Source organism: Neolamprologus multifasciatus, chromosome 10 (genome assembly GCF_963576455.1).
Source record: "Neolamprologus multifasciatus chromosome 10, fNeoMul1.2, whole genome shotgun sequence".
Taxonomy (NCBI): domain Eukaryota; kingdom Metazoa; phylum Chordata; class Actinopteri; order Cichliformes; family Cichlidae; genus Neolamprologus; species Neolamprologus multifasciatus.
Window position 1 is genome coordinate 12391418 of NC_140448.1, and position 26458 is coordinate 12417875.

General features: G+C 38.5%; 3 protein-coding genes across 4 annotated transcripts; 2 read left to right on the top strand and 1 right to left on the bottom strand.

Annotated features, from left to right (window-relative positions):
* Positions 1-2383: 2383 nt before the first annotated feature.
* Positions 2384-8619, bottom strand: LOC146509725 (uncharacterized). 2 transcript variants are annotated; one of them, XM_085174300.1, is made up of 4 exons: positions 8463-8619; positions 8225-8350; positions 5153-5500; positions 2384-5077 (listed from the first exon to the last, which is right to left on the bottom strand). In XM_085174300.1, the coding sequence occupies exons 2-4, from the start codon at positions 8295-8297 to the stop codon at positions 4971-4973; spliced, it is 528 nt and encodes a 175-aa protein (XP_085030426.1). In that variant the 5' UTR covers positions 8298-8350; positions 8463-8619; the 3' UTR covers positions 2384-4970. The 2 variants fall into 2 exon arrangements, with proteins under 2 accessions (XP_085030426.1, XP_085030425.1); XM_085174299.1 differs by having other exon boundaries at positions 2385-5077; positions 8476-8619.
* Positions 8620-11262: 2643 nt separating this feature from the next.
* Positions 11263-15915, top strand: thy1 (Thy-1 cell surface antigen). The gene is made up of 4 exons (XM_085175547.1): positions 11263-11568; positions 12090-12133; positions 12219-12542; positions 12678-15915. The coding sequence occupies exons 1-4, from the start codon at positions 11555-11557 to the stop codon at positions 12782-12784; spliced, it is 489 nt and encodes a 162-aa protein (XP_085031673.1). The 5' UTR covers positions 11263-11554; the 3' UTR covers positions 12785-15915.
* A 193-nt stretch (positions 15916-16108) lies between these two features.
* On the top strand, positions 16109-25184 carry f11r.1 (F11 receptor, tandem duplicate 1). Its single transcript, XM_085175544.1, has 10 exons — positions 16109-16333; positions 21110-21169; positions 21514-21630; positions 22189-22338; positions 22433-22635; positions 22726-22828; positions 22947-23054; positions 23217-23229; positions 23359-23413; positions 23771-25184. Exons 1-10 carry the CDS (start codon positions 16282-16284, stop codon positions 23804-23806), a joined length of 897 nt encoding a protein of 298 aa, XP_085031670.1. The 5' UTR covers positions 16109-16281; the 3' UTR covers positions 23807-25184.
* The last annotated feature ends 1274 nt before the right edge of the window (positions 25185-26458 follow it).

Consider the following 26458-nt stretch of genomic DNA (forward strand, 5'->3'; position numbering starts at 1 on the left):
CTCCCCCCTTTGAGAGAAACTATCACCAAAGGTCCATCTTATTTATACAGGCAAGGGAGGAATAAACTCTATCAGCTCTGAGGTACATTATATAAACATTCATCTTCCACTCGGTGCAGATATTAATAGAAGTTGTACTGCTTTTTCAATGAGGCAATTACCAACCTCAACCGGGAGAAGTCGGGGGTAGTGGAACACATCTGTGTCATGAGATAAATCTGGTTTGTGATGTGTTGTGCTACAGCCTTTACAAAGGTTTGTATTTAGGCTTCTCACTGACTAAGAGTCCTGTACTGCAGGATGAGGGTGGTGGCTGGGAATTCATTATGTGTATACTTATCTTATTTAACCCATGAGTACTCAGTGTCAGTGAGATCTACAAACCTGTCCTTCATTTTAAACATAACTATATGACCTCATGTTAAACATGATATTATACAACAAAAGGCCTATAGGAGCTATGCTGGAGTTACTAGTTAAAATTTCCCTTTGGATATTCCTCACTTTGGATAATAGTCTGTTGAAATAGCCCAGCGTATTACATTACCTTGAGAAACTGGTAAGTGTAATATTTGTAAACCGGTATGTAGCTTCATATGTTTTAACATTACGTTCAACAAATCTACAAACTAAACTTAGCAGAAAAAGTCAGCAGATTTGTGTTGGGCTGATTATTTGTTGTAAAAAAGCTACTTGATAATAAATATTATACTGTTGCAAAGCCTTTTTATTTCCTCTTAAATGGAACCACATTTGTAAGAAAAATTGCATTTTTGGGTTGAGCAGCAGAGTTGAGTCTGTGGGTCATGCCCATTAAAAAACCTGACAAATCGTCTGTGCCAATGCCAAACCGCTTATTGTATAACAAACACAACCACACTGACTAAAATGCTGGTTGATGAAATGGGAAGCCACCCCACAGCAGAGTGTGACCAGGCTGCTGATCAACATGAGGTGGAGCTGCTAGACTGTTGTGGCTGTGTATGGCTCCTCCACATGCTGCTCAGGCCCCTGTTTGTCAATGAATAAATTGTTAACTTGCCAATAGGTCTTGTTTCTTCTCCATATTATTGTAGGGTCTTTATTTTACAATATAACGGCCTGATGGCAAATTTTGTTGTGATTTGGTGCAATATAAACAAAATTAAATTGAATCAGCTGATGTTTCCTAAAACTTTACCCCATTCAACCCTCAATAAACTACACCAAACAGTTAATAGCAGAATCATCAGCTGTTTGGCATTTGCAAGGAAGATATGGCAAGTCTTTCATGGTTGTAACCCTCAGACTCAACTCTGCTGCTCAACCCACAAATGCATTTTCCTTAAAATGTGGCTCCATTTAAAGGTAAATAAACAGGCTTTCCAACAGTATAACAATTTATTGCCACTAGCATTGTTACAACAAAGAAATAAACCAAACACAAATCTTCTTGCTTTTTGTGCAAAGTTTAAAAGAGGAGCTAACAGTTTGTCTTTAAAAGTGTTGTCAATGTTGGTTCTCACTGTAAATTGGAAGTCTTTCTTCCACTACACTAAGAACCCATGCCCTTTCTAGACAGAAGACATTTCCTCTGGTTTTTCTGATCTATGTTTATTATTACAGGAAGTGACATCAGCTTTACCGTCATTCTTTACTATTAGTGCGTCTGCACCAAAGTTTTGAGGCTTTGCAAAGGGCCTTGAGTTCTTCAGTTTCCTTAGCTTTAGGCCTGTGTGAACAATCACAATGAGAAGATTACTCAATTATGACCTTTTTGAATGCTGAAACATCAGATAACCACCTATCGTCAACCACACTTTCAGTTAATTTGGAGGTGTCTAATGGAAAAAATGACGAAAGACTCAGCGCTGCACAGCTGAATTGCCTTTTTGCACAGCTAGAGCTGTGCCCAAACCTGCAGTTTCCTGAGCAGCCACTTTAGGGTGGCTCCAAAAATGAGTCAATCCCAATATGCTCACATGTCAATATACCAACTTATAGCGTGTTACAAAAAATGTCTTTGGTCTTTATATCTAAAATACCCAACTGGCCCTTTTGAACTCTATCGATGCCTTTAGCCAGCTGCCAGTCAAAGCTCTGCTGGTGTCTCACTAAGAAATAACATGGCTTGCTGTGCTGTTAATGAACAGACTGTCCAAGAATGCTCTGCTCCAGTTTTGGCAAGTAAAGTTCTCCTTTTTTTAGTGTGTTATTTGTGTGTTATCACTAATTAGTAGGTATCTGTTTCTGGGTGAGGCACAATCAGAGGATGCAGTATTTCTCTCATCCAATTATGGGCACTTCTGGCACCAAAAATAACACGGTAGATGTGAACATATTAGTTGAATCATAACATTAAAATGCTGTCTCACTGTGACAGCCAAGAAAAAAAATCATGCATATGACTCTGACTAAATAGAATAGAATTCAACTTTATTGTCATTGCACATGTCACTAGTACAAGGCAACAAAATGCAGTTTGCATCAATCCAGAAAGTGCTTAGCAATAATATAGACATATTACAAAATATATATTACTAATAATATAGATATATAGCTATATTACAAATATGTGTCTATTATAGGTATGTTACAATGTACACGGTATGAAGGTATGTTATGAATATGCTATAACTATAAGTATGTACAGGCTGTAGTGAGTGTACAAGTTATGTACAGGCTATGAAGAGGATATAAATATGAAATATGAACTATACAAGTTATAAACAGTTGGAGAACTATAATTATTGTATTATGATCTATTATGTAAATCTATGTAAATCTATTATGTTCCACCATTGCAAAGGTGTAACTCGTAATCACACTGATTATAATCAGGATGCACGACAGAAAAGCTCTGGGCCCCCAAAAGACAAAAACTAATGTTGATAATATTAATAATTACACCTGAGATTTCCTGTAATATAGCTGTGTGTAGTGCCGGTGACAAAGACCCACAGGCAATACAATATGAGACAAGTTTATTTTTACAGCACCTTTCAATACCAAGACAATGAATGTGCTTTACATACATTAAGTCATAAAAGGCATTTTATGTATAGGTCTTTATGGATACTATACTACACATATAATGGCTTTCTATATATTGCAAAAGTGCTCCCTCTGCTGGACAGAAATAGTAAGGTAGCAAAACCAAAAAGAATCAGAATCAATATGGCTAACTTGTTTTGGTAGTGTTTAGACATGTGTACATGTGTTCTTCTATCCTAACATGAAACGAGTGCGAGATAAGACCCACCTCTTGTCCTCCAACTATATTTAAATTTGTTTCATACATTTTATTTCTGTGAAATTCAGGTCCAAGCAATAAAAACAAACCACAACACAATAAATTAAAAAACACATCCTTTCAAAATAGTGACTTGTGCAGAGAAAATGCAGGTAACGTTCATAATTCATTATCTTTATTTTTCAGTATAGTTTAGCAAACCTTAGTACACTTTTAGTGTTACAGTAAAACAATCTCTTCCAAGAATCATTTTCTAAATAATACTGAAAAAAGGTGCCTTGAAAATAATGCCAAAGTTAAACGGAGAAAAACTGCAGACACAATTATTCGTACACTGTGATCATTAAAACTAAAAAATGCATACATACAGCCTAGCAGGGCCCCAAATGTTGGTGTTGGATAGTATGGAAGGTGAGTACATTTTAAAGATAACATAATAAAATTGAAACGCTCTAATATTACTTTCATATTTTGCCAATACTATGCACATTAATGTTTCAAGCAATAGCTCGTTTAAACACCCAAGGTGTGCTGCAGCGATTACTTGAAATGCAAAAAGTTACACTTCCAATATCTATTGCTTATGTTTCATATCTTGGAGATGTGTTTCTGCTGGACTGCTGCTATTTAAGTTTTTATTTAATCAATGCAAAGCTGCAAAAGTCGAAACAGCTACACCAACTCCGTGTCTTTTTGAGCTTTGGGGTGGAATGATGATGATAATAACATGAGAAATCCTTTAAAGTAAAGACTGAAACGCGGTGGAGTGACTGCAAGATCTTCTCCAAGATCTTCTCCAAGATCTTCTCCGAGATCTTCGAGGGAAGGAGCGATCGTCCCAGCTATGTTATTGCTCTCCAAAAAAAGGTTTTATTTGAGTGATTTTCTTATTATCAGGTGGGCCGTCTGTGCAGATCCAGTGTCCAGGTTTAATTTAAATGAGCTAAAGGTCAAAGAGGTCTAGTGCTAACAGGAAAGGCAGTGTTAGTGCAGTTATGTATTACTGTCATTCAAATGTCATAGCGGCCACATGAATACATCTTTAGGTTTACAGACCGTATGAGCTGTTGCACAAACTGGTGGCAACAAAGGGCTCTCTATTCTTTTATAGATATGTCTCTATGATAGAAGAACAAAAGCGCTCAGAGATGACCTCCACTCTTAATATAGGTATATATAGACTTCTTCTTCCGTCAGCTTCTCTAATATGATAAAACTTATTTGTAATAAATTTCATTAACAAAATATTTGTATATCCCAAAACTTATTTACAAGAGAGACCTAATAAAGACAGACAAACAAACGGAACCGATTACGTACTCCCACCATTTGGGGTGAGGAAAAAAAATTTGATTTAAAACAAATCATAAAAGATTTGTTAGGGAAGAAATCTTTTATCATAAAAGAGAACGAACACCCTTTAGCGCTGCATTCATTTGCCGTGTTTGCCATTTCCACTTGTCATGAATTCTTTTCCCTTGTAAAACAAAGGTGATCAAGGTACTGAGGTGACAGTGAGGTCTAATACATACAATCTCTTACACATCAGCAGTACATTTTTGAAGAGTAGTCCAATGCTAAGGGAGAGGTTATTTAAAAAATTTTATTCAGTCTTCATTTAGAGAGCTTCTACTCTCTGCCTATAACTTGATTTAATGCACAACCACCATGCCAGAGAGAGAAATAAATCGTGTACTAAAAAAGGCCCACTGAGTTGCTATCCTGTGAAAGCAAGATATCAAGGACTCAGAAGACCCACAGCCACAGGAAGTGAAAACACCAGTGATAAAAGCCAAGGTGCTGATTTGAACATAACACTGATTGCAGAGCAGATTGGAAGAAGCCCTGTAAAGGAGAAAAGCTTAAGTTTAGTTTCCACCGGTGTTTGTGGGAAACGGATAATGAGTAAACGCTACTCACTGTGATGAACGGCCATGCTGTTCTCCTTCCAAGTGCTCCCCTGATAAACCCTGCAGGTGTAGGTGTACGGCTTCTCATCGGCCATCGGCGCCCAGGTGAGGCGGCACAGATTAGGGTGGACCAGGCTTACATTGCTCCTTCTACGGTCGTCTATGGACACGTAGATGACCTGGTTGGGGAAGGTGGTCCCCACCAGCCTGCTGTCCTGACGATACTCGCAGTAGGGGCCGGGGACCTCGTAGGTCTCCGGGAACTCACAGTCCACCCTGACATTTCGCTCCAGGTAGGTGAGACATGGAAACATCTGAGGCCCACGTGGAGCAAACAGGAATGTAGTCACCGGGTTCACTGAAACAGAAGCAGCCAGGATGTTTGCTCTGTGATGGAAATTTTTCAGATAAGACGATAACATTTCAAATTTAAGACAAGAACACACAGAGAGCGCAATTCCCCTGAAAGTCAAAGGCTATACTAAAACTTTGATATTTTATGCTAAGGTCAGCAGTGGTAATACGGATCTAGCATAGTATATTAATCTTTTGGTGTCATTGTGAAGTTATATAATGTTGTATTGAAAAAATAATAATTAGTGCTCAGTCAAAGAATGTGCTTATCTCCCCCAATATTACTTTTAAAATTTGGAGATAGTCTAACGGAGATAAAAGCTTTTTCTTAATTTGCTTAACCTTATGGTTTCTTGAATTATTTTTCAAGGTCACCTTTGATCTTGGGCGCTAAGATATTGAGGTGAAGTTTGAAAACGATCCATGAATACAAAGTTTTTACCGGTTTTCACATTTGGTGTGATCTTTATCATTAAATCAGTGAGTTCAAGCTGTTATTAACAAATGATTATGAAATATCATTTCATTACCCTTAGTGTTATAACACTACAACTGAAGTAGAATGTTTTTCACTTATACAGAGGCCATCATTCACAAGGCTACTCACTAGGGGTGGGTTTTTATAAACGATTTATCGATTAAAATCGATTCTGGCTTGGATAACGTAAAATCGATTCATTAAAATCCTGAATCGATTTTTTAATATAAATTTATTTTGCCCGAAATGCCAGAATCTCTGGTGAAATCTCACAAAATTTCAACAACCACCAAACAGCTAAGACAGTAAATGAGAGCAGGAACATGGATTCTGCACAAAGACTTAAACACACAGCCCAACCGCGGATCAGAATCAGTGAGATGTTGCCTTTCTCACAGTCGGGGCTGAAAGCCGACAGCGCGCTGATTCTGATCTGTCGGCGGTCCGCGCTTTGTGTTCACGCCCTTTATGCGCTGATTCTAAAGCTGTTAGTTTTATCTCTCTCCAAACAATATTGACCGAACCAGCAGCAAAAGAAGATCCAAACTAGGCTTCACATAAACAACGTCATGAATTCACTCTGACTTTTATTGTTTTGCTTCGACCACGATGCACAGCTCTCTCTCGCATGCTCGCTCTCTTGCGCGCTCTCTCTCCCTCTCTCTCCCTCTCTCTCTCTGTACTGTTTTCTGCATTATTGGCTTGCTTGTTACGCACAAGTCTACCGTTGTTTACAGCGCTGTCGGCCGACGGGTTTTTTTTTCGTTTTATATACTTCCGAAAATAAAACCTAATTTCTGCCGTTCAATACCGAACAAATTTAAACTTTTTAAAATTATGCAAAATGCAAAACGCTCAGCCTTGTCTCTGATAAAACCGCTGTAACTTCAGAGGTAATGTTCATGTGTTGATTAATGGTTTTCTTTCGTTTTTGATCTACTGCAGAAAATTTTTATAAAATCCCAGAACAGGAAAATCACCTTCATGTTTTTCTGTGTTTTATCCTCAGCTACTTTGACACAAAGGCCTCTGCTGTGATGCTCACACCTTTGATAAAGTCTTGGTGTGTCAGCTTCCTTTTTATAGATACAAAAATATGTAAATGTACTGATCTGAATTATAATATTTCTGACTGTCAAAATTTCCCAGATTCAAATCAAAGTGAATCGAATCGAATTAAATCGAATCGAATCGAATTAAATCGAATCGTGGATCGAATCGATTCGGGACCCTGTGAATCGGAATTGAATCTATTCTAGAAATCAGTGACGATACCCAGCCCTACTACTCACTGAGCTAGCTAACAAGCTAATTTAGCATGTAAACATAAAATATGACCCTGCAAATGTTTTTATTCACATTCCAGTTCATTCACACAACAGTGTTGTGCACCTTTCTCAGACGAAGAGATTAAAAATAACCCTCAAATATCTGTAACTCAGAATAATAAATGCTGCTATCAAACAAGCTAGCTGGCATGTGTATTGTTGTTGGGCCAAAGTAATTGTAATTGTTTGATAATTTACATTCTTTATTATTAGTTTATTTTGAAGATATAGCTTTGCTATTCACACTAACTTAAGAGAGCTGTAGGCTTCTTGACTGGTTGAAAAGAGAAATGGCAGGGACAGCAAAAGTGTCATTGGGAAATAAAGCCAAATTTATTACAGCTTTGCTTGAAAAATATAGTTTATGTACAGCCTATTCATTAACTAATTATAATATTAGACAAAGACAACAAATAAATACGAAATAGAGTTTTTAAAGGATTATTTTATTAAGTGCCATTTTTATTTTGAACACTTCTCTCTCTTTCTCTCTGTATATATCTAACTATATCAATTCATGTGTGCCTGTGTGTTCTCCTATCCACTCAGGTCAAAAGTTATAACAAATAATTTGTAATAAAAGACTCTTTCCTTGTATATTACATAATCTATATGAATCTTTACTGATCTCTGTGGTGAAACTGAGCAACAACATCTTCGCTGCAGTATCACAGAAAGATTTTTGACTCATCACAAGGACTGTCGAGCTTAAATTTCAGTAACGGTTTTATATATACATCTATATATATATATATATATATATATATATATATATATAGATAGATAGATAGATAGATAGATAGATAGATAGATAATATCTTTCATGTTATCAGCATTCTCGTCCTAGTAATAAATTCCACTTAAAACGGGGCTGGGTGCCAATGGATGGTAACAAAAAAAAGGAGTAATTAAAGAGACATACTGTGAGTCGTCTGATGCGTTATCATTATGTTGCCAAAGAGGAGACAGCCTATGACGGACAGGTGCAGCTCCATGGCGATAGACAGGCTATCTGTCGGATCAGATCAACCTTCACACCAGCCGGAGCCTGGCAAAGTTCATCATGGGACAAAACGTTAAAGTTACGCTGCCGCAGAATGCCACCACAAGATATGTCAGACAAACACATATACGAGCATGCAACCTAAAGGTGGGATAACCTTCAAATCGCACCTATTAGCCTCCTGTAGCCTCTAATAGCGTAATTCTAACAGGCCTGGATGTGGGACTCTGTCTGCAGCCCGAATGCCGATAGGACTACGCCCCTGCGGTGTCAGTGCACTGCAGCAGACTGCTGAGCGGTCCACGTTTCAGGCGGGTAAAAGTGAATTCTTGCCGCAAAACAAGAGTTCCCCCTGCAGGTCAAAAAGTAGAAGCACAACCGAGAAATACAGCAGTCACTTCTCTGCAAAGTACACACGCGGGTAAACATGCTGAATCCAAACTCAGGGGGGCTTTAAGCATACTGATAGCTGACATTATTTCTCTTCAGTAGTCTTAAAAAACATTTTACACACGGACAAGTAAATGTGTAGAGGTGGTGCTTGTTATTGCACTGTACTGTATAGATTTGCTTCACCTAAATACTGACTTCCTTATATTTTTAAGGACTAGATGTCAAATCAGGCAGTGAACCCTAATAAGTGGCAGAAGAAGCCTTTAAATTCTTAGGACAAGTAAAATGTACCTATAGTATTTATATCCCTTCATGCTCTAGTCTGTTGTGATCAGTGTTTGTTGGTAAAACTATATAAAACACCTAAACTAAAGAGAAAGACATTCTAGCAACTAAAGACGCTGATATAGAGCTATGTTTTATTAAACTTTAAGACATAAATACGACAAATAGACATAATCAATAACCTTTATTATAGGTACATCTTGTAATACTGGGCTGGACCTTCTTATACCTTCAGAGCTGTCTTAAATCTTAAAGTCATAAATTCAACAAACATTCCTCAGAGATTTTGGTCCATGTTGACAAGATGGGCTGTAGTGTTTAAACGGTGCTCAGTTGGTAGTGAAGGACCCAAAGTGTCCCTTGAGAAGTGTTCTTAGCTGACAGTAGTGGCATCTGGTGTGGTCTTCTGCTGCTTCAGAGATGATATTAAGCATACCTTGGCTGTAAGGGGTTTTTGTTGCCTTCCTATCAGTAGTCTAGCCATTCTGACCTCTGACACCATCAAGAGTTAATCACACGGAGGCTCCCCCCCCCCCCCCCCCCCCAGTCTGTGAGCTGGTCCTGTGTCAACCTGTCTATCACCAAGAAGCATGGCGTGTTGAAAGTCACTGAAATCAGCTTTTTTCCCCCCATTCTGATGCTCAGTTTGAACTTCAGCAGGGCATCCTGACAATGTCTGCGTATATTAAATGCACTGAGTATCTGCCATTTGATTGGCTGATTAGATGTTTGTGTTAAGAAGAATTAGAACAGGTGTACCTAATGAAGTGACAGGTGAGCATATACAAAACATTTAAAAAATAAAAAGGAAAACCAAGTAGTTTTTCATATATGGACATTACATTTTTAGATATAAATATGACATTTAACAGAGACAGATGTATGTAGCCTATAGATGTATGTAACCTGCATTCAAAGTTTACTTTGGGGTCGCTGTAGCTCAGGAGGCAGAGCAGGTTATCCACTATTTGTAAGGCTGAATAGAAAGCACTTAAGCATAGAAAGTGTTTTTATGAATAAGTGTGAATGGGTGAATGAGGCATGTTGTTTAAAAGTCTTTTGAGTTCTATATAAGAGCCAGTTCATTTACCATTTTAGTTTATTCAGTTCTTGGTCTGAAAGGATAACACACAATACACATTTGACCCAGGAGGCATACCTCTATACACCAAGAACAATAATGCTAAGTTTCCTAAAGTGGAAGAGAGATACCAGAAGCATGTAGCATATTCTGCATAACATAAAACTGTTATTTAGTAACCATTTCTTGACGACAATATAATACTAGTTATATGGTATGGCAACAGTAAAGGAGGAAAATACTTATTGGAAAAGAACAGGCGAGGGCTCGTCTTTCATCTGCAGTGTATTAGCAGCAGAGGACCAGCAGGGTTCACAGCTACAGAGTCTCTAATGAATACTTTTGGCATGCGGGGATCATCACAGCCTGCACTCTCAGCTATTTATATTCGAAAAGGAGAAGACAATAAGAAAATGCAAGAAAACGTAGTGTCAGAATATTAAAAGGGAGGAGAGTAGCAGGCATCCTCTGCTATCAGAGACTGCTGAGGGTTGTGCCTTTCAGAGACCTCTGCAACACTTCTGTCAGGGAGACTGCTTCAGCATGGCAGCTGTTCAGGAAGGATCTTGATGAAGTGGATAAGCAGTGTGATGAGGATGCAGGGCACACTGTGGGTTTGACTCTGGGAACTTTAACAAAATCTGGACGGTACTGAGGATTTTAGACAGTATAAGATGATGTTGGACGTTAGATACATTTTTACCCTCACCCCCCCCACCCCCCCACCCCAACCGATTAAAGTGTTACTATTAAAAGTGCTTTGAAAAAGTAGGTGTGTAGTATCATATTTATGACAGCAATTCAGCTTTACATTATATGGCTCTTTACCAGATTTAATTTAGTGCACAGTGTGGTTGTAGGAGTGGAAGCTGTGGTCTCTTGTTTGGTTTTTAAAAGCTTCTTCTTTCCACTTCCAATAATGTTTGCAGATTTATCCTCCCACATGGTTCGCTATCAGGTTAATTAAATGACTGCTGATAAAGTATCAGCAGAAAGCTACTATATGATTCTGTCATCAGCCTCGTGATCTCGTGATTTCTGTCTCCTTTTCTTCGTAAACGAATCTCCACATCTCTGTGTTTAAAATTCATGTTGGTGAAAGTAGCAGAGAAACTGCTGACACACATAGCGCTTGCACATATTGAGTAGATCAGCTGCGGAGGTGTGCCAGCTAATCAAATCCTCGTCACCACGTATCCCTTCTCATTCATCTGCCTCCTTCATCCTTTTCAGAATGAAACCAGAGGTTTGTGTACTGACACGTGATCCTCTGTCCTCTGGTAAAACAGCCTGAAAATCAATAGAAAACCGTACACAGTCCTAAGAAATGTCCCCAAAGTCCACCGGAGCAGCATTTTCTCCCCCTCCCCTCTCTGTGTCCCCCCCTCCCTTCCTCGCGCCCTCCCTCTCTCCCCTGCTTCTTCTATAAGCCGACCTCTACTGTATCTACCCCCAGCATCACACTGCAGAGCACTGAGGAAGACTCAAAAATGCATCAGAGAAGGTGAGAGGGATTCATGTGCTATGTTTGTGCATGCTGTTTAATCTGAATGGCAAAATATCGAACCGTGGCATGCACAATGCATTTCTGTCATTCGGTTATTCTGGATGAAGTATACGGTCCAGCTGCTCTAAAGCAAATGTTTGAATGCAGGCAAGGGTTGGTTTGCATCAAGCAAATAAAATGAAGTGCTCAGTCTATTCTTTCTACATATCGAGGACATGAATAATTAGCCGGTATCCTCTAAAGAGGTTAAGCACGGAAATGTGTCAGTAAAGTTTGTACTTCGATTCTTTGCATTGTGAACAGTGAGGCTGGATTGTGATCGATTGTGTAGCGTTAAGGGTACAGCGACTTTTCTGTGGTTTAGCACAGAGCAGCAGAAGTGTGATGTTCATGTCTCCGAAGTGACTTGACTCCACTCTTTACAGCTGACTCAGATTTATTTGGAATCCAGCTAATGTCGGGACAAACACAATAAAAAACTCTTAACTTCCTCTTTTTGTTTTGTTTTGTTTTTTTAGGAACCTCGGGAGAATGTCTTTGTTTACCACCATATTACTCTTTGGTAAGACACGCATCCTCATGTGAGCAACCCCAAATGTATAAGTTTGTGTTCTTAATTCGGATCATCTCTTCCTGCTTCATTATAGGCTTTGCATCTGCTCAGAAGGTGATTCAGTTGTCCTACTGCTCTATAGACGAGGACCACCTCAGGATGGACTGCAAATACTCACTTCCTTCTGAGTCATCAGAAGTCTTTTGCAAGTACACGCACGGTGAACGCCTCTTCGACACCACTGACCCATCGGAGGAGCAGCACGCCCCCTTCAAGAAACGTGCCAAAGCCCGCATCTTCCCAGGCAACATCTGTCGCCTGCTGTATAAGAACCTGCCCAACGGCAAGTCCACCTTTACCTGCAACATCAAAGTGGGCGACTCGGCCCCTGTGACCAAAACTTCGGTAGTCGAGAAGAGTAAGATGCTTATCCTCATGCTCGTTTGACCCATATGTGCACTTCCTGTTATTTTTACAAATAAGAATAGAACATGTGAGCTTGACAAACAAAACGCACGTCCTTGTGAACCTGTGTTGCTTTTTCTTATCACAGAGCTCCTCCTCCCCTGTTCTGCATGGAGTGTCCTATTACAAAGCTGCAGTGGCCTACTGTTGACCTTGATGACCTTTCCCATGCTGCTGGAAATTCACTGGCTGTGAAGAAGGCGTCAAAATGCTGCATATCTTAACACTGCAACCATAACCATCTGGTCACTGATGCTGTACTCCCCCGAAGTTGCGTGTATGCACAAAGTGCAATAAGTTAAACTGAATGTACTCACAGTATATATTTGGTATGTCACACACTTGCACACTTGGCATTATGCACTCAATACTAAGCACACATACTGCTGCATATACACTATACTCTAAACTAATATCAGCTCTAAGCTATAAGTTACCTGTTGTATCTGGCAGACTTTCAGTAGGGTTAATGAGAAAAAAAAGCATGATTTAAAATTGAAATCCTAGATTCTGCAGTGTTCACTATCTAGATTCTATCATCGCAGCAGATGTAGTCAAAGATATTGACAGATTGCTTCTTTAATAAGACAAAAACTGTCTAATTTAAAGGGTTTTTAAGAAGGGATGGAAACTAGTTTTGCTGTTCCATCTAATGAGTGAAATCTTCACAGCTCTAAAGTGCAGCGCTGCACTCTCCAATGTGAATTATTGCTGAGTCACATTGCTCGTTAAGGTAAGCAATCTATTTTGCCTGACTGAAATCTGTCCCTAGTGTCTCCTCCTGGCTGTCAAAAAATGACAGCAGATGGCAGTGACCTTGTGCTGCACAGGCCTACTAACGGGAGACCGTGCTGTGTATTTGTCAATAAAAATTGGATGGAGCAATGAAGATAGCTGACAGGGTTTTAATGTAAGCTTCAAATGGTGTTTTGACTTACTATTGCATGCAATCAAGTTTCTCTATTCTATCGTGTTCTATTCTATTCTGAGGAGAGGATCAATAGTCTGTATCAAGTCCCTCAACTACAGTTGCAAAGACACCCAAACACAGTTTTTTTCAATTTTGCCTTTCACGTGTGCCTAAAACACATAAGCCATGCTTGGCTGAGGCTTATTTAGTACATGTTTGAAACTATAAGCTAAGTCAGATACTCAGTCTTTATGAATTTATGAATTTACATTAAAAATTCTTTCACTGGTGCAGTATTTTCTCCTGAGGTCAGCCTGTTCTGATGGCTGTTTCCAGCAGGATAATGCACCATGTCACAAAGCTCAGATCATCTCAGTCTGGCTCCTTGAACATGACAATGAGTTTACAGGATTCAAATGACCTCCACAGTCATCAGATCTCAGTGTCATCGGCAGCTGTGGGATGTGGTGGGGCAAGAGAGTTGCATCATGGAAGTTCAGCCAGCAGTTTGTGCCAATACGGACCAAAATCTCAGAGGAACGTTTCCAGCACCTTGTTGAATCTGTGACATTAAGAACTGAAGCGATTCTGGAAACAAAAGGGGGTCCAGTCAAGTAGTAGAAAGGTGTATCTAATTAAGTAGCCAGTGAGTGTATACAGTGTCTGGTATTTCATACTATACTAAAGGCACATATCCTTTTGCTGAGCCAAGTGAGTCAAATTGTATTTGAAGGTGTTGAAAAGCAACAGTGAAAGAGAAGGAAAAGAATATCTCGTTTCTATAAAAATCTGTGACTGACAGGATCTGTTTTGAAATTGCATCCTTTAACTGAAAATGAATGAATAATAAAATGAATGAATAAAATTCACACTTGAGTTCAGCTTCTGGAAAGTAGTCCTTGTAAACAAGAAATACAGTCCAGCTACCATTTGAAAAAAAATATTTTACTGATTGTTTGTATTCTGCCAAAACAAGAAGATGATTAATCTATAGTACTGGTGCCCTGTATACAGAATAAAGAAATAATATGGATTTTCTTTTATAAAATACATTTTTTTTATAAAGTTGTATCATTAATCTCTTTTTTAAATAGAAATAACGTTGTTAAAATGCACATGCACATATACATTTCATGATCACAAGTATGCGGTGTCTCTATGCCCACATACCTTTGGCTGCATGATGTCATTTTACACCTACAGGCAATTTTAAAAATGCGTCTTCCTAAGAGTGAGCAGAAGATCTGATAATATGTGATCAGCGTGCGGTTAAACAGCAACATTTCCAATGAAGCGCCAAACGAACCGAGTAACTCCTGTCATCGTGTTGCCCAATCCTGTGTGTCTGTGAGCATTATTTGAACAATTACTCAGTAACATGCCCGCGTTGCGTAACAAAGCACGGTGTAATCTCAGGGTCCAAAGTACTGAATCATGCACTCATGAATCCTTTGCACAGTTTCACTTTCCAGCACTTCTCATGAAGTTTATCTTACAAATAACACGTGATAATATGACAAAGTTTTGAATATTATGATGCAAGAAACAGTCCATATCAGCCGGATGTGGGCTATATTTAAATCATGAATTAAATATTAGTAATTGATTAAACATAAATTCCAATACAATTACTCATGCAGGGGAACTTGCCTTTAAAATGAGAGGAAATAAGAGACACACAAACTAAAAATACAATCTGATTCATAGATTTTGAAAGGTGAAAACAGATGGCAGACAGAAAGTCAGCCAGCAGTTTGACACTCATTGTTTGTCCAGATTGCAAAAGCAGTAAAACCAGGCTTACTGGAGGTGGTTTCATTGTTTGGTTTACATTTATCCACTTTTTTCTGTTTCTGTTTCAATAAGGATTCATTAGTTAATGTACCCACAATAAACATGCATTTATACACACATGCTTATTATGTATTTTTATATTGGTGTGTTTATTAGCAATTCTCTTTTTAATCCCTGTATATATGTTTAATAAGGCAGATTGCTCTCTTAGGACTGAATTGTGCTGCATACAGCTCAGCTGTACCTTTAGTATAATGACAGCAAAGCTTGTTTTAAGCTTGTTTTAATGTTAAGCTATATCCCAATTAAAATGAAATGTAATGGTGCTAATAATAAACTTTATTTATGCAAGACTTTTCTTAACAAAGTTAAAACGTACTTCACATAAATAGATTAAGAAAAAAAAGGGGCCAAGAAGCACACACAAACATTAAAACAAGGTAAAGATATAAGAATCTGTAGGAATCCATTCAAACAGTGCCATCGAAAGTCTACTCTGTTCCTCACTTCTGACTCAGCTGGAAAACAACACGCCAGGACCTAACTGCAAACGCTTGCATGGCCTACAAACACGCACATCAGTTTCACGAAGAACCCACACAGCTAAGAATGTGTGAGGGTTAAAAGACTGGAAATGTCTCTAGAGTATTGACACAACTAGCCATTACACATGCTTTCCTATCGGGGAGATGTAGTTTCTATTGGGCGTGTTCTAGTCAAACCTGTTTTTCTCCATCAGCCTCTGGGCGGCACCTGACGGGATCTTATTACCGGAAGTTAGGTGTTTGTAGTCACCTGCGCTGATTCTTCAGGTAACAAGAGGTGTTTACTCGAGCTGGAAACGTCGAAATAAGAGAAACAGGAGTCGGTGAAACGGAGACCATTCGTTCTTTATTCGACACAAAGAAGGTTTTTGCGTACTTTCGACTTGTTTTACTCGAGAATTTTTAAAGGAGAACGCCGTCGAATAATAAACAAGAAACCCGACATGACTGTGAGAGGAGTCCTTTGGCTGCTTTTGTTCTGTGGCGCAGCAATAGGTGAGAAAACTTGGGATTTCTTTTTATTTATCTATTAATTTTTTTAATGTTTATTTGTGTGCTGTTCTTTTAGCCTTTGTAGGCATTCAACAGTTGAAGCTCCGTGTTTTTTGTTTTGTTTTGTTTTGTTTTTTTCATTTTTAAAGAAGAGAGTAATCTTGTTTTGCAGTAGTTTTTGCCAAACCGCAATTATAAGCTTAACGGTTCTTTAAAAATATGGGCTCAGGTTCAGTTACAACGCCCTAGTCTTGAGCAAAACCATGAAAGGCCATTTTGAATTATTACATAACTGGAATTGTCCTACTCTTAAAACATCTTAACCTTCCGTTTCCACACCACCATTACTTTTACACAAATGTAAAGATGTTTAGCGAGGCCACATTCAATCAAATGTAATTCATCAGAAGAGCTGGTATTTACTTTGGTAAGTTCTTAAGCAGTTTCCTGTCACATGCCCACTTTAAATGGGTCAGTAGGTATCGGTCAGTATCGTTTGTCCTGTTGTAATTCTCTGTAAGGTGCAGTGTGTTTTATATACAGCACGGCTTTTTGATAATCATCTCTGCAGAAAAACAAACAAACAAAAAAGGTGAATCTTCATGAAAAAGCTCTTTATGGAAAAGATAATCGTAAAAATAAGAAAACTGATCAGGGACAAAAATCATTTTAGTTTAGTTATTCATCCAGATACCCCCGCCCCTCCCAGACCTGAACAATATCTGTAATATTATTCGTACTTCCGCCTTAATTTAAATGTCATCTCCAAGTTTCCTTCTGCTGCTTGATGGTCATTTCTGTAATAGTGTAGTTGGTTATCAGATTTAAGTTTGTGTTGCTGTTTTTTTTTTTTTTGTTTTTTTGTTTTGTTTTTTTAAAAGGTTAATATGGAGCTGCTGCTGCTTTTGTTGTTGTGATTGTTTTGCATAGTTTCACATTTGTCATTATACACATGTTGAACAGCTTTTTATCCTTTATACTGTCTCAGATTTTCTGAATTGCTTGCAAGGTGTCAAGTATTTTTACAGTAATTTTTCTGGATTGGTATTAACAGTGAGTAAACTCAAAGTCTGTTCAGGTTATCACGTGTGTATGTTACGTACAAAAATAAAACAACTCCCCCACAAACTTGTAACGAAGTGAGGATTTTCGTCCCCTACCATTCCTCTGTAGCCTGTTTACAGCTCGTGCAAAATGTGAGCAATACAATAAGCACACTCTGCTGTATGAATCAAACTCTGGCTTGTCAGACGAGTTCCTTTAAAACTTGTTCCAATTCTCAGGTACATTTGCTGTCAGGACTTCTCAGTATGTATGTACACTGAAACTCTAAAAGTATGCAAACAAGGAAGTCATGGTGTGTTCTTTCAGTTTGCACTCCTACCTTATCTTTCCATCAAACTTATCTCGGTTGAGATTGCCTATACGAAATGCCCACAGGTTTTAGGTTGGTCTGCAATGAAAACACATGCCAGCAGTGTATTTGTATCAATGTTAATCTGAAGTTTAGCTTTATTTTTATCAGCACCTTGTAAAAAAAAAAATGTGATGAATGCTCACAGAATGAATTTGCACTGAGTTAATAATTATCTGCCTTCTGCTGTAGTTGAAGCTTCTCTTTTCCACCTAAGCTTAGCAGACAGGGCAGTGGTTAATCATGTACCTCTAAAGTAATGGCAGCTGTGCAGTGTAATGTGGAGTGGGGCAACAGATGGACATGTGGTGTGACAGAGAGGCTTTTTACTGGCTGCATTAATGATTTAGTGTCCCCGAAGCTCCGCTGACGTGCCTGAAAAGACCCAGTTTCACCCAGAGAGCCGATAGTTTCACCGGAAGCTTCCTGGTTCAGCAGACAGGAATGAGCCACTTTTGTTTTGATGTTTTGCTTGACCGCTCCCTGAAAGCTTCTGAGCATGCTCCAAGTGTTTAGGCAAAGGGTGTGTTTTTCAATCCTCAGTGCTGTATGCCTGATTATTTACATAATGGAAGATTGTGGTCTACTGGGAATACCTTATAATTTTCCTGGTAATACAGAGGGAGGACTTGGGTTTTCTGATCGTGGCCATCAGCCTAGAATTATTATTTTAATTTATTTAAATGAATGAAAACCTTCGATTGTTTAACAAAAGAGACCTAATGGTGTCTAAAAATCAAAGTACAAAAAAAAATTACTTTGAAATGATGTTACCTTTTGAAGCATGAGTAATAAAATCTCCTCCTGGCGTCTCTTCACCTATTCCTGCATGCCATGTTTGTGGAGTGTTAAAACTGGGTTCATTAAAACCCAGTTTTCAAAGCAGCTTAAGCAGAGCACTATCTGTGTATGTGTGTAGGGTTTTTTTTTTTCTTTTTTTAATCTGCTTTTTGTGTTCAGCAAATGGTTGGCACAAACTTCCTACTCACGCCATGCTTCACTTTTCAGACAGGTTAGACTACACAGAGTACATTGAGTACACAATGAGTATTTTTAAACCCAAAAAGTTCCTATCCTGCAGGGCCTATTGTTAGTGTGTGTCATCAATAAGCTTTTTTTTTAATTTTTTAATTTTTTTTAAAGAAACCATTATGGGGTCTGTGTGTGTCCAAGTAAATGGTAAGGATATCTGTTGGGTCTGTGTTTCCACAAGCCCCGCTAATTCTAGAGACTTATTCATCATGAAGAAAACAAGACAGTCGATCGATCGATTATTTGCGCAAGGGAGGCCTCGTCTGTGTCCACCACGGAAATGACCCCAAATCTGACCTCCTCCTGCTGCCTTTTATTGAGAGACGGTTCACACAAAACACATCAGAGCTGTGAGGGGATTTCTTGAAATCACCCCGCAATTCTTCAGCTGAGACACTTGAGTTAGAAAACACAAACACTGCAGTTGTCTTTACTCGCGAGGACAAGTGACAGAGCGCTCGTACATGTAAGAGACACTCACGGACTTGTGGTCTGTCACCATCCTGCTTTCTTTATTTATACAAGAGAAATGAAAACATTCGTTCTGTGACATAAGCGTGTGTGTGTGTAAGGTCAGAACTGCTTGTTCAACTTCTTACTATCGCTTGTGGGAAGATTCAGATACAAATATCAGAACACGTTTCATAAAGAACAATCAGTTCTAAGCAAGGAAAAGATCATCATGCAGCATTCTATCACAAATAAACTTATATCATTAAAAGCTTATGCTGACTAAACAAAATACAATTTCCTGTTGTCAGTATAACCTTTTAAGTGAGATATCAGTATGTAACATCTTGTTGTACATTTTCTGTCACATCATCATTAATCACACAAAGTCTTCACATTCCAACAGGTCAGGGTCATCATCATCATTTGTCACGGCTATGTATGCAGCTACAGTGGAAACGATTATGCGGTTAATCATGAGTTTTAGACATGGCAGGATACATGCCACAAAGCCACGCCCACATGGTTCTAAGACAAGCCATTGTATGTATATGTGTGAACTTCTGTAAGAGTGTGTGTGTGTGTGTGTTACCTCCTGCTGACCAAACGGTCATAAAAGCAGGAGCAACATCACAAGAAACAGATCTTCCAGATAGGATGTAACTGCAATAAAACACTACAGCCCCCCCCCCCCCCCCCCCAAGGACAGTGGAATTCCTTTCATCAGAGTTGGCAAGCATAAAAATGACAACAGTTCACTCTAACAATATCGCTTATAGGTTTATTCAGTAAGCTTATTGTATTTTATACACTGGCTTATTTTAATATTATGTTGTCTCTTTTGGTCATGTATATATGTATTTTTTTTTTATTTACACTGACAGTGCACATGTGATGAAACGTGTATAAATTACATTTGTGTTTCAAGAGTGCTTGGCCCGTATGCAGCCATACACACAAGCAGCATATAGACAAAAGTATAGAGCCACCTGCATATTACGCATACAAGAGCTGCTTAGTCGTGGAAACCTATGCTGTGAAGCTCCTGGTGCACATTTCTTTTGTGTGTGTGTGTGTGTGTGCTGATGTTAATGCTAGAGGTGGTTTGGATCGCTGGTGACTCAGTAACTGCTTCCACACTGTAATAATGGCACTTACAGCTGATCATGGAACCAGGGGCACCTCCAGAAGGTTTTCATAGGCGTGGCCATATGGGGGCCACTAAAAATATTTGGGTGACACAACAAAAAACAGAATTTCCGGTTTTATTATGCTTTGGTCAAATATAGGTTACCTGAAAAATATGGCAAAAAAAAGAAAGAAAATAAGTTGATATCACTAAAAATATGAAAACCAAACAAGATTTGATGACTATCACCCTTAGGCCCCCCAAGTTATTGTTTCTGTTACAAGTTAGTAACATTAGTTTATGTTAGTTAACTATTGGCTGCAACCGACCAACCAACCTGGTGATGAAATGTTCTGTATTGACAGAAGATGACGCTAAACATGTTTTTAAAACTTTTACTTTAACCACTTATTTCTTAAATCCAGCTTCACAAACAGAGTTGCATCCATGTCAGCTTTTATGAACAGGGCTCCATGAAGTAAATTAGTCATGTATCGCTTCATGTCGACTTCAACACTTGTACCGATCACTCATATCAAACCTTCCATTACAAAAGTTATGCTTTTCCTGTTTTGTAGTTTATTTCAGAGACAAAGACTGGTAACTGTATCATGACCGTGCATTCACTTGCTTCATAATTATATTCCTTTAGGCTACAAGCCGGTTCGCTTAAAGGAAATGAGTATTTTGGACTTGACACTTGATGCAGAATGTTCTATTTATTTACTTGTTTTATTTTAATCTGTGTGTCTAGGTGTAGGTGGGTATTCGGTCACTACTTCAAAGGCAAATGTACGAGCGGAAGAGAACACAGGTGAGTTTTAAAACAAAATTTTGAATACCATACCACCTTTATTTATAAAGCACTTTAAAATAAACCAGGGTTCACAAAGTGCTGTTCATGTAAAAAATAGCATAAACAGAAAATGAAATCAAACATGTTAAAAATAGAGAATTTAAAAAAACAAAACAAAAAATGGGATTGTGAATGATTACCCAGGAAAATTGCAAACTGTCTATGATGTGTCTGCTAAAATCACAGATTCAGAGGTTTTCAAGATGAAGTCATATAATAAGACAAAACTGCATTTAAATAATAGACTGCAGAATTATGCAGGTTAATGGTGTCACCACACGAATTTCCCTCTCTTTTTCCAGATGTGGATTTGACATGCTCATTTTCAGGAGACTTTGGTTCAAACATTTTACTTAGATGGAAGTTTAAGGACCGAAAAGGCTCTCAGGTGTTTGTGGTTCACGATGGGAAACCAACAGGTAAGTTTGATGTTTCTTTCTTTTAACTGACACTTTAATTAGTTTAACTAAAAAAACAAAAACACATGATGCATTTGAAATAAAACCACAATTTTCCAAACATTCTATTTTGATGTCACTGTTGACAAAATTCGGTGAATGTAACAAATATCATCAATATCAGTCACGGTGATCACATCGGTGCCTGTCATTGTCCGTATTTATTTGACAGAGATTAAAAGAAAAAACTAGTTCTGTCAGCATTAATCTCGTTAAAATGACGTTAACGGCAAAACTGCCTTAACGCGGAAAATCTCTGTTAGCGAGTTACCGCGGATCGCCCCATGCGTGGGGCTGCACGGCGTTAACGAGCTAACTGCACTAACACGTTGACGAGCTAACAGCGCTCGCCGAGTTAATGCAGTTATGGTTAACGCCATTTTAATTAGATTAACACTGACAACACTAGAAAAAACCTTTTTCTGTGACCAACCAAATAACCTGTCCTGAAACCCATCTGCTGAATGTGGTGTCTGAATACTTCCATGCTGGTTACGTAATGCTGCGTTTCTTCCACAGCGCCGTATGCTGACCGTTTGGTTGTGTATGGTGGTAGCAATCTGAGATTCTCCAAAGTCACTCGTAAAGATAATGGAGTGTATACCTGTGAGATAACCAGTGCTGACAAAACCCAAGTTGGGGAAACGGAAGTGACTCTGACTGTTCTGGGTAAGACTATATATCACATTTACTTGCAGTAATGAAGACCGTATGTTGCCATTTATAAGTGGTCCAGATAAAAACTAAACATGTTGTCCTACAGTGCCTCCATCTGTGCCATTTTGTAATGTCCCCTCATCGGTAACAACGGGCAGGACAGCCATCCTGTCTTGCTTTGATGAAAGCGCTTCACCGCGTCCCACATACAAGTGGTACAAAAACAACGTTCTTCTGCCTGATAACCCTAGTAACGTTGCTGGCTTCAAAAACGCCACCTACAAGTTGGATTCAACCAGTGGCGAACTGGTAAGCTTTAGCTAGTTACATGTGTAACCTTTACTATGACTGATATGGTGTGTTGGCCTTTAAGTTTAAAATATACCTGTGTGGCCACAGAAATTTCCTGCTGCAGCCAAGACAGATACAGCTGACTACTACTGTGAGTCTGTCAATGATGCTGGCCCTGCTCAGAAATGTAGAGCTATGAAGATGGAAGTTCGTAAGTTCCTTTCACACTTTAAACTCCACAAAATGCTTTCGCCTGAGCCATTTCTTCCTTACCTCACAAAGAAAGTGTGCTGGTTCACCTTATTATGTTTCCCTGTGTTTTCTTCAAGGTGACCTAAACACCGGAGGAATTGTCGCTGGTGTAATAGTGGCTCTGCTGCTTGTGGCCCTACTGATATTTGCCGTTTGGTTTGCCAAAAAGAAAGGATATCTGCCTGGTTAGTTTTCCACATTATATTCAAATCAGACTTTTACCGTCCTCATTGTTCTGACGATGATCAGTGAAAAGTTAGTTTGTTGATTCAGGCAAGCAGAGGTCTAAAAAGTGTATCTGTAAGAAGTACTATGTGCTGATGTTGTTTCCTTTCTTCCTATTACAGCAAAGAAAGAAAGGTAAGTGCATATTTCCATGCATTTAAATGTTGCTTAACATTATTGCCTTTGGTTTAATAATGTAAAAATGATAGCAATCTATATTTGGTGATGTCAATACTGGGTTTTTTCCCCTCATTTTTCTTGCAGCAGTTCAAAGATGAACACGTCTTACCAAGCACCTCCTGGTGGTGGTGGTGATGATGTAAGTACAACGTTGCCTTTTATTCCACTAGCGGATTCATTGTTATAATAAGTACTTTTAGCTCTTGTTATAATGAAGTGTGCTTGGTATGTTTGAACTTTGAAATTGCCAGAAAATTTAATTTTTTTGAAATTGGAGTGTTACTTGAACCTTCTATCAGTTTGCTTTATCAAAGGTTAAATTTTACATCTGGTATTTTTTTTTTCTTTTTTGTACAACTAGTCGGCATAAAAACAATAACTCATGTGTCACATGTGATACACTTTGCATACAGGGATAAAACATGGTATCTGTGCAAAAACGGATGAAGCAGAGCTTTTTTTTCTGATTGTGTTGTTTGATATGCTTGTTTCTCAGGCGGATTTCACACAGAAGTCATCATTTGTGGTATAGTGTACGAGCAGCAGGGGCGACAGCAAGCGCTCTGAGCGAGATGTCTCTTAAGTGTGTGGTTTTCTAGGAGTTTGTACAATGCAGTTTTTATAGACCATTGCAATGTTTTTTGTTTGTTTTTTAACCTGAGCCAGCTACAGTAGTCTGTCAAATGCATCAACGCGTGAGGTTCATGCAGCAACACCCTACAGGAAATAAAGAAATAGATAACTAATGAACCTCGTACTGTATCTATCTTTACTGAAATGAACTGTGGCCACTAGTGACCTATTTTCAGCAGAGACCAATTTTCTGCTCATCACTGATGTGTGCTTTTCTGTGTGCTTTTTATCTTCTGTCTTATGAAGAACAAGATTTTAAAGATATGCGCTTACTTGTGAAAACAAGGTTAATTAGAGTACCCTTACACCACCACCAGCAGCAGTAAATGAAAATAAATATATTTATTTGTTATCTTTACATTGAGGACAGACGTATATTGCTGCATTTATTACATTTGCTGTCCCATCACATTCATTTCCGCTAGCACAACTCTCTTATCGGTCTTTGTGGGTTAGCTGAAATGTTAACAGAGCCTGAATATCACGGCCACGTTTTTAAAGATGTTTTATTTTATTTTTTTTACCTGCTTTTGGGTTTTTTTGTTTTTTTTTTTCTTCTTTTTCCAACCACAGATCTGATGTAATGTACATGATAATTTTTTTCTGTCTCTTTCTTTGTAAATAAAACTAATTTTAAAATTTGGATAGCTTCTTGGGATTAAATGGTCACTCTTATACCCCTTTCACTGCAGGAAAATGGTTCAATACTGTTCCCAAATCTTGGAACTTTGCTGCCGTCTGTAGCATTTTCACCTGCTTAAGCCAGAATGACTGTGAGGATTTGGTGCAGTACTATTGAAGGCTTGCTATCTTTCTATCCAAAGACAAAATGTCCTCTAGTTTTGCTCATCTGAAGTGAAGAAAAGAGCGATTGTTTACCATTAGATCCTGATCCCATCTCCATGTCAGGATAATTTATTAGATACTAACAACTTCCTGTGTTATAGACCATACAGACCACTTTTCTGACTTTTAAAGGAATAACATGAATCCTACTCTTCTGAATCTACATGTATTTAATGAATTTGAAGAAAATACTGAATCATCATTAAGCCACACAGCCTGAAGAATTTTTGTGTAGCGTATGTCAAAACAGAACAACATTAGTGTGATCTGCTGGACGCGATCTTCATCGCAGCAAATTCTCATAATGACTTCAGTTTATTTTAGAGGGTATGTGTCTGCGTCTGTGCGTCTTTGGCAACTAAAGTCATGAACTGCTACATTCCTTGTGATGTTTATGAAGCAATGCTGTTGATGAGAGTGCGCGCGTGTGTGTGTAAAAATATGCCTTTCCTGCTTGGTAAAAAGGCTTCCACTTATTTGGCATAGAGCCTGTTTAGGAAGGGTGAGACTTAATGCTAAGAGTGCGCAACCCTGAAGCAGTATTAGCAGTAAGCTAGCACACCCACCAATTTCACCATGATTCACACTGGAAAAACTTAATATCCATTTTATTCCAACAAGGGGCCGACTGTCAGGTCCCAACCAGTTTATTTTTGGCCAGAATGCTCTGAAGGCTTCAAGATTAGGTGTACAGCCAGTACTGAACAGGTTTCCTGTTAGTGGAAAAGGGCTAAAAGTTTACTTTGTGAATAGGATTCATGGAGAAGGTTGTATGAAGTCAATGCCTTGTATCTACTTGCTTCTGACACATTCAATTTTCACACAACATATCTTAATGAAATGCTGTATACCTCTGGACGCTAACATTTAGATAGTGGTGTTATGAGATCCGAGTATATATTGATGGCATTCGATATTTAAGTGGATGTTGTTTTGTCCTTTTTGTATAAGTGTATAATTTTTCTGTGTGCTTATTTATAATAAACTCTTTTAAAATAGGTCTACATTTGTCTCGGAAGGGTAATATTTAGCTTTTGTGTCATCTACAGCCTGACTGCTTGACTAAACAACCCTCACTGACCCTATAAATACTGCTCTTTTTATAAAAGTTAGTTGTACTTGCAAATACATGCTGATCCAATAAAGTTAAAGCACATGTACATCAATTCCTTATAAGCCTACTGCCGCATGTTAGATTTTTTTGTCTGCCATGTATAGACTAAAATGACAGTGGAACAGCACTTTTATTTTTGAAACTGGGGAAAGTTCATTATACCCTTCTCAAAAAATAAATAAAGGAACACTTTATATCATATATGTGTGGGTAAAAATCATGCTGGATTTCTATTTTAATATAGATTGGGTAATGTGTTAGGAACGAAAGGATCAACCTACAGAGGGCTGAATTCAAAGATACTCTTAAAATTAAAAGTACATTTTACTAAAATTTCACTGTAGCAACTTAGAATTGTACTTAGGAGTTAGACTGGACAGTCTAAGGTGCAACCTCGTGGCATTAGATAGACAGAAACGTAATGTCCCAGAGGAGTTCAGCTGGATTTAGAGCAGGCATTGTTGTGGACTCAGGAGGAACCCAGGAACAACTGAACCAACATAGGGTCTGACAGTGGGTCCACAGATTTTAACCCAATACTTACTGGTAATCAGGGTGCCGTTGCCTAACCTGTAGCGGCCTTTGCTTCCA